Raw genomic sequence first — 15372 nt, forward strand, 5'->3', positions numbered from 1 at the left:
GTTGGTGTTGCTTGGTTTTGACGTTGAAAATGCTCCGAGCACAATGTTCCCAGCTCATTTTTAAGCTGAAAGAAGAAAAAGAAAAATCTTAAGCAAGTTCCAACAATGGAAACTTCTCAAGATCAATTACCATCCGTTATAGTGGTAATGGTACCACTCCCAGCTCAAAGCCACCTCAACCAACTCCTTTAACTCATCCATGTCATTTCCTCTTTAATAGCTTCTAAAAGTATATTCAATTAAATATTTGTAATATTCTTTTAAAATTAATAAAAAAATCATTAAAATAAAAAATTTATATTATCTACACATTTTTTATATAGAAGAGATATAAAGAGAGAATGCGTTTAAAATTTAAATTATAATCATTCTTATTATTATTATTTGTCAAGAATAGAGTTTATTATTATTCAGAATGTAACAAAAAAATAGTACAAATTGGAGGGGGGATTTCCTCTAACCAGCAAAACTCATCGTCTAGCCTAAGGACATGCTTCGTCAATCCATGGGCCAGATTATTAAACTTACGGCCAACATGTGACAGAGATGCCCCCGAAAAAGTAGACAATAAAGTTTTAATATCTGAAAAAAATAATCCCCAGATCATTTTGATATGCAATGTTATTATTTAAAGCCAAAACAAGAGAAAAGGAGTCAGAAAAGATAACATCCAGTTGAAGTCCAAGCCTTTGAGCCCAATTGAGTTCGACCAACAGTGCTATAGCTTCTGCTTGAAAGGTTGACAACATTCCTGCAATATAATTCATAAGAGAGTTTAAGCAAGAACAAAACAAAGGTATTTCATAGGAATTGAAAAATTATAAACAAAACCTCCCGCTAAAGCAATCAAATAACCTTAACCATGGATTGGTTAAGTTTCCAAAGATCGATATAGCCATTTACCTTTTTTGCTCGCTTATAGGAATGCCTCTTATCAATTAACTTTGAGTTTTTGTAGTAAGTTTTAACTTAAAGAACAACGACACTTACCTTTTAAGGGCTTAGATAAAGCTACAATAACTTCCTTTGTCTAAGGAGAGGATGACTGCTCCAAATCCTATCGTTTCTATCTGGTTAGATAATGCAGCATCTACTGATAAGATATTGGATTGATTCCCCGAATCTTCTCTTCTTTGATTTGTAGATTTTGCATTTTGTATGGATTGCTACGTTGTTCTCTGTGTACTTCTTATCAATTCCCAGTATCGGGTTACCCATTCAAACACTTGGTGTCCTTGTCTTGCTGGGTGTCCATGGGTTCTTTTATTCCTTTCGAACCAAATTCCCCAAGCTATGATGAGCATTTTTTGAAAGTTTTCTTTTTCCAAAATTGCAGAGGCATAGAGTAGAATTTCCTTAAAGAAAATATCTTCTTTCCTATGTGACATGAAAGGATAATCCCACCGATCCCATATTTCTTTAGAGGAAGGACACCAAAAGACAGCATGTGCATTAGAATCCTCTCCAAAACCACATAGTGGACAAACACTGTGTGTAGAGATATTGCGTCGATTTAAACTTTTAAGAGTGGGCAAAATTTCATGGTAGCCTCTCCAAGCAAAATGTAGAATTTTACGTGGTATTTTGATTCCCCAAAAGGACTTCCACCACATTGCTAATAATGTAACAGATGAAGAGAGCAATGCAATGTCCATAGATGAGGCTAGATTATACCCACTTTTGACAGAATAGTTCCCATGTTTTGTATAGTGTCAGAGCCATGAATCTGGATGATCAAATTGAGTTAGATGTATGGTTAAGATGTTTTATGCATCAGTAGCATTAAAAAATTGTTGGACTCGTATCATGTTCCACGAACCAGGAGTTTCTATGAGATCATGTACTCTAAGGGGATCAGATATATCAATTGTACTTGGGAGAAAAGATGGAGGTCTTGGGATCCATGGATCACTAAAAGCCAAAGTTTCTTTTCCATTTCCTATACGTCTTCGCAATCCTCTACTTAAAAGGTCCCTACCCCATATGATACTTCTCCATGTTATGGAAGGATAATGACCTTCTCTAGCCTCCAATATACTTGTTTGTTGATAGTATCTTGCCTTGAATACTTTTGCAAGAAGGGAGGTAGGGTTTATTAATAATCGCTAAGCCTGGTTTGCCAGAAGTGCCTGATTATACTGAATAAAACCTCAGAATCCTAATCCTCCCTCACATTTTGGTCTACACATTTTATGCCAAGCACGCCAATGAATTTTCTTTTGTTCAATAGTAGAACCCCACCAATATCGGATTTGTATTCTTTCAATTTCTTGGCACAAACCTTCTGGTATACAAAAGCATGACATTAGATAAGTTGGCATAGCTTGGATAACAACTTTAAGTAAGATTTCTTTACCAGCTTGAGAAAAAAGCTTTGATTGCCATAAGTGTAACTTCATCCAAACTTTATCTTTTATTGACTTAAACAAAACTCTCTTATTTCTACCTCCCAACATGGGTAGACCCAAATATGTTTCTATGGAATCAGTTATTTGCATATCTAGAGAGGATGTATACAAAGTGACAATCTCTTCCGAAGTATTTGGGGAAAAATATAATAAAGACTTTGTAAAGTTGATCATCTGCGTAGAAAAGAAAGATACTAATTATAGCTATATGAATAATTGGAAAACATATGAATTGATATCTCTAATTGGAGCTAGTTATTAGTGAATGCCTTTATTGTGTCTTTTAAAATTTGATTGCAATGGTTTAAAACATTACCTGTCAAGAATATGTCGTGTATAGAGAAAATATGTTTTGTATAGCTTGTAGAGATCTCTCCGATGCCTAGACGATAATGAGGCTGTCATTCGCAAATAATAAATGGGTAATGAAAGGAGTTGTATTAGCTATTCTTAGTCCCTTTATTTCCTTTCTACTTTCTACTTATTGAATTAAAGCTGAAAAACTTTCTGCACAAACCAGGAAAAGATAAGTTGATAGAAGGTCCCACTGTCTCAACCCTCTTGATGGAATTACTTCTCCATATATTACTCCATTAATTTGAAATGAATATCGGACTGAAGTTATGCATTTAATTAATTTGTTAATCCAGTAAGGTCGAAATCTCATCTTAATTAACAACTTTTTCACAAAATTTTATTCAACTCTCTCGTACGCTTTACTCATATCTAATTTTATTGACTAAAAAAGGAGATACAAAGAAAGCACGTGTTGAAATTGAAATTATTATCATTGTTATTATAATTATTATTATTGACTAAAAAGGGTGAGGCTGAGATGGTTAGGTTTCTATTTTAATTAATTAACTATTATAATTATTATAATAGAAACTGAAATAAAATGCAACGTAGAATAAGAAAGTCTTAGCACACTATACATAGCTTCTTAATAGTATAGTAATATTATAGACTGCGGAAGCTAGAGATTTCTTTCAGTTAATTATTGTATTAATGATACTTAAATAAAATTGATAATTCTATACATAGAAGACTAATATAGACCCATATTTTTACGTATGAGTTTGTCAAATTTAGTACTAAAAATTATACTAAATTTGGCACAAAATATAACATGAGTTAAATTTGACACAATAAATACCACTTTTTTTTACCATATTACTACTAATTTCTTAATTAATAATTAATTACTACTTTTTTTACCATAAAAAAATAAAAAATATTAATTTTTTTTTTGTATATTATCAATAAATATTAAATGAATTGTTGACTTTTTTTTAGTTAATTTGTTTCTTGTGCATTAGAGCACAATTGTAAATATTGAGACAAATTTAACATTGACTTATTTTTTGTGCCAATTTTGGCACAAAATTTACATCTTGCGTTGAAGATGGTCTTACGTATTCTCTATAGCCCATATGTTAAGATAAATTTTGGCCACAAAGAAATTTTTTTTGGTATTTTTTTGTTTTAACATATGGAGAAATTGTAACTTAATTTTTTATATGTCGGTATACATGATAGTTATAGTAGACATCCCACCAAAAAAATACTAATTTTCTTTAAGTTACAATTTCTCCATATGTTAAAACAAAACAAATACCAAAAAAATACAATTTTTGAAAAATTCCGAATAATTTAGGGTGTCGAAATCAAGGTACAAATAGTAAATTACACCCGTATAAAAAAATCATGTTCGAGTGCAATTCATTGTTTGAACTCTCATTTTAACACTATAAATTATTCTAAATTTATCTAAAACTGGTGATATGCATACTTTAACTACAACATATATCCTCATATAAAAAAAATTGGTTTGCAATTTCTCATGTATCAAAACAAAAATGGCTAAACAATAATGCCCTTATGAAAGAATTTTCCAATATATATAAGGTGTTTTCATGGTCCGAGTTCGAAAGATTTCAAATAATTTAAATTGCTAAAAATTAGATTCAAACAGGTTGTGCAAAAAAAAAAAAAAATTAATAAGGCATGCAACAATCTGTTTAAACTTTATTTTCATCATCATAAATTATTCAAAATTCCTACCTAATTAAAATAAAGGCAAACAGTAATAAAAAAATCACTCAGAAAACTATTACAAAGTTACTACCATAAAAATATCCTATATATATACTCAACTCATAAAGAATATATATACACTCGAAAGAAGGAAGAGAAAAATCTCAAGCAATAAGTTCCATCAATGGCGACTTCTCAAGATCAGTTATCATCAGTTATAGTGTTAATGGTACCATTCCCAGCTCAAAGCCACCTCAACCAACTGCTTCAGCTCTCCCATGTCGTCTCCTCATACAACATCCCAGTCCACTACGTTAGCTCAGCTCTTCACAACTCCCAGATCAAGTCTCGAGCTCCAAATCACCACTTAGCCAAAATCCATTTTCAAGACCTCCCAACTCCACACTTTGTCTCTCCTCAGCCCACCAAGACTGCTAACAACTTCCCTACACATCTCGTACCCGCATGTGAAGCCTTTGATCACCTTCGCCAACCCTTCTTAGATCTCCTCACAAGGCTCTCAAGGACAGCCAAAAGAGTTGTTATTATCCATGATTATTTGATGAGCTATGCTGTTCGAGACTGTGATTCTCTAGCGCCCAACTCGGAAACTTACGCTTTCCACTGTATCTCCCCTACTTCTGAATATGCCTTTGTCCGAGGCGCCATGGGAGGAGGCTTGGGTATTGATCACGATCATGATAATCAGCTCAAGATTCCTTCTTGGCCAAGTAGTATTGATCCAAGATTTGATGCCTTTGTAGCTAAACAATATCCGTTTGTCAGAGCCAACAAATCTGGCCATCTTTACAACGCTTGTAGGCTTATTGAAAGCGAGTTTCTCGATTTCATTTTCGACAAAGTGCTAGAAAGTGATGACAAAATGAAGCTTTGGGCAGTTGGGCCTTTAGACACTCTAACAATCTGCAAGAAGAGCCCACTCAATAACTCCATCAATGGCGATTCAGAACAAGTTTATTACTTAGAGTGGCTGGAAAGACAGAAACCCAACTCTGTTTTGTACATCTCTTTTGGAACCACAACTTTCTTGGAAGACAGACAGATTGAAGAAATGGCAATTGGGTTGGAGAAAAGTGAAGTGAACTTTTTCTGGGTTTTGAGAGATGCAGACAGAGGAGACATTTTTGGTGATGAACAGAAAGTTGGAGGACCTCAGCTTCCAAAAGGGTTCGAAGAAAGAGTGAAAGGAAAGGGAATTGTGGTGAGGGAATGGGTGCCCCAGTTCGAGATTTTGGGGCACCCATCAACAGGTGGGTTCATGAGTCATTGTGGGTGGAACTCATGCCTGGAGAGTATGGGCCTGGGAGTGCCTTTGATAGCTTGGCCAATGCACTCAGATCAGCCCATGAATGCTGCCTTAGTCACTGAGTTTGTTAAAGTTGGTTTGGCTGTTGAGGAATGGGAAAAGAGAGAAGAGCTAGTAAGTTCATCTACGATTGAGAATGTTGTGAAGAGATTGATGGATTCTGATGAAGGTGATGAGATCAGGAAAAGAGCTGAGAAATTGGGTGGTGAGTTGAGAAAAGCTACTGCTGAAGGAGGAGTTTCTCGGTTGGAATTGGATTCATTCATTTCTCACATCACTAGATAGTTTTGGCTTATTGAAAACATAAGTCATCAGCTGTTTAGTTACTACAAACTTATACTATCGTTATATATTTATATATCTGTGTCTGTGTGTGCTTTTTAGCTGCTTTTCAATAATGATATATATATATATATATATCTGTGTCTGTGTGTGCTTTTTAGCTGCTTTTCAATAATGTACTCAGATATATTGATGCATTTCTTAATAATAAGCAGAGGAATAATAATGATAATAATAATAATAATATATTTTGCCGATACAAAATAATAATAATAATAATAATAATAATATAGAGTGTTGCTATTTGTCAATTCTTAATAATATACTTATATTTATATATATTTATTTTATGATCGAAGTTTTACTTCCATGCAACGTATCAAAGACTCGTGAATAATAATAATGTGTGCGTTCAATAGTGAGTCATTTTTTGTCAAATTGGCTTATAAAATCAAATCAAATACGGCATCACAATTATGTGTCTAAAGATGAGTAATGCTTTCTAGGCTATGGATTATTCTGAGTCTCATTAGTCATTTGTCATTTATGTGTCAATGTGATCATCATACAACTCATAGTGTTAATAGTGATCCCAACAAGTACAATATTAATGAATGGATGCCCATACGTATTCACCTTTACATATATATATATATATATTTAAGGAGTAATATGATAATTATTCGAGTTGTAAGTTTAACTTGTTCTCAACTCCAACCTTAGTGACAAATATCACACAATGTTGGAGGGTTCCATCGTGGGGTTTGGACAAAATACAATCTGCAATTGCATTGTAAAGAATTTCAAACTGAATATTTTAGTGCTATATGGGTGGTTTAATGAACACCATTTTGTTTGAGTGTTGTTGTTTTGCACTTTAAGGTGTCCAACACCACATAAGGTGACACTTCATGATTGATTAGGGATACTCCATAATACTTATTAAATTTAAATGAGTGGGACTCGATATTAGATTGCACCAATAACGGTATGTCACCTATTTGTGGTGTTGGACACCGGTGGTACCCCTTAGCAATTCTCATTTTGTTTGGTAGAATAAGACAAGTACTAAAACTTGTAATGGGAAAAGATACATTTGAGAAATCATGTGCCTCCGATGAATGTTATTAATACTAGAATCAATATAATTATGAACTATAACTTAGTTTTTAATGTTCAAATTTTCAATTTTGTTTCTAAAAAATTAAAAAAAAAATCAATTTTGTACCAACTTAATTTCTTGTTTTTATTTTCCAAATAAACCCTGTCTCTTTTTGGTAGTGAAGTCACATGAAACCGATTTGTTTGTTTCTTATAAATATGCTGTTCTAAACACTTGTAAAAAAATGTGCTATTCTAAATTAATTTAATTTTTTAGGAAATACTTTTTATTAAATGGTTTAGGAAATGACTTTAATTGAGCTAAACGAGTGCAAATGGTTATGATTTCATTATTAACTCATATATTCTATTAATAATTACTTTATGAGTTATTTAATGAATAAATCTAAATAAGTGATCAAATTAATCAGGTTCTTTAACGTAATTTGAATAGTTTTGTAATAACAACATGTTTTGGAAACATAAAACATGATTTGGGTAAAATTGGTGCATAAAATTTAAATGTAAGAGCATCCAATATGTTGGTAAAAAGAGAACAATTAGTTTTCATAATTAGTTTGCAATACTTCATATTTATTATCAAACTAAATTATGTGGGTATCGATATTGGATCGCACCGATAAAAGTATGTTAACTTCATATGGCGTTGAACACCACTAATACTTCTTTAACATTTTTGTAAATTTTATGTCGAATTTCGCATATTTTAATTTAAAATGTTAAAATTATTAAATATTATTATTTGCAAGAGATGATACATTAAGTGTTGTCACCGTAGTATATCAACTTTTATCTATTCAGTGTTGTTGTCTATACTTTAATCTTTTTCGTCTTCTTTGGCAACTACAACAGAAAGTTATAAAAAAAAACATCTTTTTGACGATTAGACATTGTCTTCTTCGTCCACTCCAACATCTTTTGTGGTCATTTTATATAATTCTTTAGCTATCAACTTGTAGTGCTCTTGCTATATTAATTCTGGTCCTTTTTTGCCAAGAGAACAAATCCACTTTTAGTTTAATTTCATTTTCATTTCACATTCTTGCCCTATCATCTTTTCGGATAATATACTTTAATATTTATTATTTCAAATATTATTTTTAATAGTTTATTAATAGATATTGTTTTTATAACATCACAAGTAGTAGCTCTTGTTTGATAATTAAAACATATATACAGTATTTGTTGAATTTGACCCAAAAAAAAAGCAAAAAATCTTGCACTATGCTCTTTATTATATGTTAATTTGTCAATTTGGTAAGAAAAGACATAGAGCATTTTTCTCCGAAATTATGATCATTGTAGGATTTTGTTCCCCAAACTTTTTTACATAACACAAATGCCTCATGAACTATAGAAACAATTGAAAACATACATCTTATGTTGCACTTTGTTCATTTTTTGAACATTTTGCTGATGTAATTACAGATCACATGTATAGTTACAATACGATGGTCTATTTAATTAATTGATGTTAGCGAGTATATTAGTGCTAAACATACAAGCATTAGCTCTAAGAATGAAGATACATACTCTTAGAATTTATCATTAGGCCACTATTTATGCATGTCATTTTCACCTGGACTCTCAAATTGCGCCACATCAGTACTACATCAGCAAACTGTTTCAAAAAATAATTTGAATACAACAGAATGAGCACATTTTTAATGTTTTCTATAGTTCGGGGAGGGGGGAATTTTTGTCACACAAAAAAGTTTGGGGGTCAAAACTCTACAAGGGTCATAGTTCATAGAAAAAATATATTATTTGTCCAAATATTAAAAAAAAATAGTAAGTGTTCTTTCTAGCATATAGGACTATCAATTTGCGTTATCATGTTGTGTGTTTTGTCAACACGATTTCGACACGGTACGATTGTGCTAAGCACGAACACGACACAATTATATACCATGTCATAAAATGTAAACATGAGCACAACACGTTTATAAACAGGTCAACCCGTCATTTAATATGGTATTTAAACAGTTCATATTCAAATTGTGTTAACCTTAAACAACACATTTATATTTTGGAACTATTTATAACATATTTGACCCACATAGATAAAAAAAAACCTAAACATGTTCAAACACGTCATTTTAACCCATATAGCACCTATTTATATGTTGCATAAGTTCATTTTAACATATGTAATAAACTCAAAATTGAAGCACATATTTAATATTCAAAATATAAGTAATTATACACTAAAATAAAACAATACATGGTCTCCAAAATACAGTATTATTTTATTATTTTAATTTTTATATTATTAAATGAATATAGTAAATATATCATAAATAGTTTAATCAATAAGTTAAGTTTATGTTATCTATTATGACCCGTTTAGTAATTTATACTTTTTTTTAATGAAAAAATGATTATATTGAAATTCAATCAAAACAGATACAAAACAAGCTCAACCGAGCCAGCCAACCAACCTTACAACTGAACAAAATTCTCAAAAAAAGCTAAGTGTTTTTTCTTAACTTTCAGCTTAGGAATCCTAGTTTGTCTAGTTTTCAAATAAAACTTGATCAATTGATCAACACAACCTACAGACATTGAGCTAAATTCAAAGATACATTTGTTTTTGTTTCACCAAACCATATACACAGCAGCTGCCAGAGCTGTAGCAGCTACCTTTTGTTTCAGGCCCTTAGGCTTTCCAACCATCCATGAGCTCCGCTCCCTAGCCACGTGACAAGCTGTCACCTAGTTGAGCGCTTATAAGTTTCATCAACCTTAGGGTCGGTCTAGCATTAATGCTCCTAGAGTCATTCAATGCTGATATCAATTAGATCTAATCTTTAATCAGCCTTGCGTTCAAGACACTTATGCCGTTTCTGACTCACAGATCAGTAATATGCAACTAGTGCCGTCCCTGACTAATCAGTGCCATACACAAGTAAGCAAGCTCTGCTAAGCATTTAATATGCAATCAATGTCCACATTTATCAACCAACATGCCTCAACAACAATCATGCATGTCATATACACAGGGTGCAGTTTTCTTACCTCTGATTCGAGCGAGAATGAATAAAAGAACGACCCTTGAGAAGGATCTGACTTTTAGTCCTTTAGCGGTCACCTAGCCATAACCAAATATGGGACACCATCAATAAAATGAATCACAAAGGTTCCTAAACCAAGATCTAGCCTCCGGGACATCAATCCCCACTAATCCAGGTAGTAGGAACGATCCCGAGGCCTAAAACCAAGTTCCCGAGGTCAAAACACTCAAACGGCCTCAAAACCACCCAAGAGTCGCGACCCTAGAAGCTTGAGCCGCGACCCCCAGCCACATCAAGAGCAAGGGCCGCGGCGCCTAGCACAGGCCAAAAGCCTCCAGCTGCTTCTTCGAGCTTGGGCCGCAGCGCCCAAGAACAGGGTCGCGGCCCCCCACCTAGAACCAGCCAAGAACTCGTTCTTCTTCATTCCAAACCCTCTAAAAACACACCTAAACATCCCCAAATCCAAAAATAAAAGTTCCCAAACTTCCCAATGATCCAAAACCATCAAATCCCGAGGCTCAAATGAACCAAATACTCAACGATTCAAAAAATCAAATTATAAGCTTAGGCACTCTAAAAACTCAAAACTTAGTACTTAGATTACCTTTGATTGGGTTGTTTCTCGTCAAATCCTTCGGTCAAGAAGCTTATAATCTTTCCTAGGATCGCTATGCCTCGATCCTCGCTTGATTCCGACTCCTAGAACTCAAGATTTCTTCGAAATTGCCTCGAACGGTAAATAGAACTAACGGGAAGAGAGAAATGTGTTTTTTTTAAATGTACGGTTCTATCTGACAAGCTACTTCAAGCTTAAGTAACCTCAAATAAAACCTAGTGCTCGGGGTCCCGAAAACACCCCGAGGGACATGATAGTCAAAACTCCCAGAATTTCCTCTTGATCTCAATAACTCCCAATTTATTATCAAATAAAAATTCTCATTATCCAATATCCCAATAAAAGACCCCGTTATGACAAAACTGCTAATTTATAATATAAGACCGTCTCATGCCGAATAGCTCAAATATATCTCCATAATAATGGGATCTCATCCATAACTCACATTATGCACCAAAATACACACATATATCCTCAACGGGCCAAATTAACAAAACACCCTAATAATCAAATGTGGACACACATGCATGCATGCATATAACATCATATTATAATATAATTCACATAAACATGCATATAATCATTTAATGGTGTAATTAAACAGTTATGGCCCTCCCGACCCACTAATCCAACCATTAAACCGCATTAGGGATTTCGGGGCATTACACCTATCCTTGTTTCTTTCTATTTGGAGTTATCATTGGAGAATAAGCCATTTTGATACTTTCGGATGTGGAAAGAAACTCCCTCTTATGCGATCAAGATTGATCGTGCTCTGGTTAACTCAAATGGACAGATATTTTTCCAAACTCTGAAGCTGTTTTTCTTCCAAAAGGACTTTTTGACCACAACCCTATCCTTGTTTCCTTCTATTTGGAGTTATCATTGGAGAAAAAGCCATTTAGATACTTTCAGATATGGAAATAAGCTCCCTCTTATGTGGTCAAGATTCAAACTAGTTGGAATACTCCAGTTATTGGTACTGAAATGTTTCAATTGGTTACGAAATTGAAGAGGTTGAAACAGGTGTTATTGGGCATTAACAGAGAGGGTTTTTCTGATATACAACAGGCAGAATTTCAGGCAAAAATTTTGTTGATGGAGACTTAGGAAAAATTGCATACAGATCCGCTTAATGACTCCTTTATCAAGCAAGAACAAGTGGCTAGGGATAATTTCCTTCATCTTTGTTGACGCGGTTCTTCGGCAACTATTAATTATATGAATAGGGAGAGAGATTAGTGCTAAATGATGAACCGTAATAGATGAATGATCTCAAAGGAAGATTATAACTCGAATACTTTTTTTAGGTGGTTCAAAGGTTAAAATCCTTCTAGTCCACCAGTCAATATTATTGATATATCTCTGATATTCCTTACAGGGTATTTCTTTACAAATTAGAAGCCAACCCTTTGCAACTCCCAGAGTCTCCATATTTATAGGGAGAGGACACCTGGGTGTTGCAAAGGAGGTCATCCCGTGAGCTTCTTACCCATCATGTCATTTCTGTGATGTTCATGATTAATTCCTAAAACCTGACACCGTAGTGTGTTCTAATCAATAGGTAAGGGGGATAATGGGCCGCATGGCCCAAACTAGTCGTGGGGCGCCTGAACACGCACGTTTATGCTGCGTGTCCGAGATTTCAGGAAAGGATCAGACACGTGATGTCTGATATATGCATGTTTACATTGCGTGGTTGACTTTATAAAGGGTCGGAGGCATCAGTTCAAGCTCGTATCCCGAGCTTGATATAGTCTCAGCTCGTGACGTTCCCACTACTGTCTTGATACCTTCGTGCATTCTCACAGGGCCTTTTGCTACCTCGAGCTAAAGAGGTTGAGATTTGTAACAGCAGCTCCTGATAGGAGCTTCCACGTGGCTGAGAGGATTATGCCCTTATCCAGCTCGCTAATAACCCGTGGATATTTAGGGCGTACATTTGCCCCCCAAGCCCCTGCTCGTGGCACATGACATCACCTATGGCCACAGTGGGGGCTTTTAGGCTTCCTTGTGGACTCTTCATATTCCGCCCATTACGCTGGCATCAGATACGTGGAACATTGTGGTTGGTTATAGACTGTCTTCCGAGAACCGCATTAAATGGCCTAGCCTATCTTTGGCCGCCATTTCGTCTTTCGAGTTGTGATCCTCGTATCCCACATCAAGACAATCGAACGACCCTCATCTTTTGGCCTTTTACGTATATATAAGGCTGGCCACCTTTCGCATGAGCCACCCTTTTATTTGAAATTTATCTCCTCTTCTTTCATCTTTCTTCTCAGTCTCAAAACCCTTTCTTTCTTCCGGTCACTATTCCCGACGTTCCTGAGTTTCAGATTCGAGGGCTCTTTCAAGACTCTGGTACCAGCGATTCCAACGGGACTTCAACCCAGATGTGCCTTTCAGTCTTTTCACAACAAAAATTTTCTGTAAGTCCTCATTTTGTTGCATGATTTAACCGTTTTTCCTTTTTCTTGTTTAGGTAAACTTTCTTCTTAGTCGCATATAGTAGGTTCCTTGTTTTTCTTGTTTTGCTTTACTGGTATTTTGTGCGTAGGCTTTTACCCTAGGGGTATCGACTGTAGGAAAAAGGATGCTTAGGAGCATGACTCATAGGATACAACTCTGTGGTGATTTTCTGGGTAAAAGTTTTTTTCTATGCCTGTTTGGAACAACAAGCTTCTAGGGTGCAAAAACCGGGTAGCTTAGGGGATACGCTTCACAGGCAGTTTTGCCTTTCGAAAATTTCCTTCCAAGGCAAACTTTATCCTGACCCTCCTGACACATGGATCCCGAGCAATCGGGGACCCGTTGGGAGCATAAGCACGTGTTCATAGAACTGCGTGGTCTCACTCGCCGTGGGCTGAGATTACCTCAGCCCGTGTAAAGGAAACCCTTCGCGCTAGATTCTTTCTTATGCTTAGGTCGCTCTTTCTAAATTTTCTTCTTTGTTCGTTAGGCGACCAGATGGCACCCAAGAAGAGCGCATCCAAGAAGAGTGCTGGAAGCTCGTCTTCCCAGCAAGCCAACAAAGGGAAAGAAGTGGCAACGGACTCCCCGATTCCCCACTTTGGCCCTACCGTAGAAAATGAGGTCGTGGTGGGGCCCGATGCTTTTTTTCGAGGCCAAGAGGATCGCCTCGAAGGTTACCACGTAGAGGAAAGTTGACAAAATAATACTTTCCCACAACATAGAGATGGGGAAGGGCACCCTGGAAGCCCGACCTCCCCTTGAGGGGGAGCAGAGCTGCGCGCCGCTCGACGAGGAGTTCGCAGCTTGGAGCGACGAACATTTCAAGGCTGGGGCCTTTCTTCCCCTGGACTATTATTTCGCGGACTTCCTAAATTACGTGAAACTGGCCCCCTTCCAGCTCCCCCCTAACTCATACCGTCTGTTAGCAGGGTTGAAGTATTTGTTCCTAAAGCAGGAATGGGAGGTCCCCACGCCGGCGGACATCCTTTACTTCTTTTGCCTCAAAGCCAGCCCGGAGCAACGGGGGAGAGGTGACAGGTTCTACTACCTGACCCGTTTTCCTAACACTGCAGCGGTTATCGAGCTGCCCAGCCACCCCAATGACTTCAAGGATCAATTCTTCATGTCAAAGGGGTTTTGCAACTGCGAATTCCATTACTTCAACTGTCCTCGTAAGTTCCTTCTAACTTTAGCTCGTAAGCTGTCCGCTGATTAGTCTCTTTTCATTCGTTGCTGACTTGAAAACTATCGTGCAACTATTTTTGCGAGGACGGCTAAGTCGGTGACCCTTGGGGGTCAGTACGAAACCTTGGCGGGGCTTCCCCCAAGTGAAAAGGATTACCGCCAGCTCGTGTTTGATGAGACGATGCTGACGTGTAAGTTAATTTCTCCTGGCCAGACTTTGGCCTTCAGGAGGCCGCGAGTCATCCCCGCTGTTCGTGAGATGGCGCCCATCCCCGAGGAGGAGGCCGCGGATGAGGACGAGGTGCCCCTCATGCACCGAAAGCGGGCTCTGGAGGTCGCCCAGGAGGTCAATGCAGAGAGGACCCAGTCCGGGGCAGCAGCTGGCCCCTCCGGCCAAGGTAACCCTTACTTATTTAGGGACTTAGACAGGCCGTCGCAGACCTAAGGCTTGCTAGGTTTAACCCTAGCCAACTCGTTCACCACCACCAAACAGACCCAGATCGCAGTATCACTTTACTCCAGTGTGTTGAACAACTCATGTTGCGTTATGACATGGGCCGCCCTAGGGGTACTGTAGTAGTAGATAATACCCTAGCCTTTAGGTCGGCCTTCTTTGAGGAGTACGGGACCAATCTTAGGTCGTGGCCCTCCCTTTTGGAGGGTGAAGTAGCTCTGGGTCTTAGGAAGTATGTAAAGGAGTCTAGTCCTGAGGTGAATCTGGATCCAGAACCTCTTCACACCCGCGAGGTCATTATCTTAGACTCTCCCGTAGAAGCTTCGGGGCCGGAGGTCGTGACAATAGATTCATCCTCTAGCTCGGAGGGTAGGAGCTTTTTCTATACATACTTTAGCTTTTTGTCATCAAAGTATTTTTACATGCATATTAATGCTTTGCTATATTTATTT

At 36.6% G+C, this 15372-nt stretch overlaps 1 protein-coding gene across 1 annotated transcript; it reads left to right on the top strand.

Moving 5' to 3' along the window:
- Positions 1 to 4574: 4574 nt before the first annotated feature.
- LOC133831515 (zeatin O-xylosyltransferase-like) lies at positions 4575 to 6300 on the top strand. The gene has a single exon (XM_062261857.1). It carries the CDS (start codon positions 4630 to 4632, stop codon positions 6055 to 6057), a length of 1428 nt encoding a protein of 475 aa, XP_062117841.1. The 5' UTR covers positions 4575 to 4629; the 3' UTR covers positions 6058 to 6300.
- The last annotated feature ends 9072 nt before the right edge of the window (positions 6301 to 15372 follow it).

The sequence above is a fragment of the Humulus lupulus genome, chromosome 4, assembly GCF_963169125.1.
Source record: "Humulus lupulus chromosome 4, drHumLupu1.1, whole genome shotgun sequence".
Lineage (NCBI taxonomy): Eukaryota > Viridiplantae > Streptophyta > Magnoliopsida > Rosales > Cannabaceae > Humulus > Humulus lupulus.

Coding starts and splice junctions, on each gene's coding strand:
- LOC133831515 (XM_062261857.1), top strand. CDS start 4,630: ATGGCGACTTCTCAAGATCAGTTATCATCAGTTATAGTGTTAATGGTA.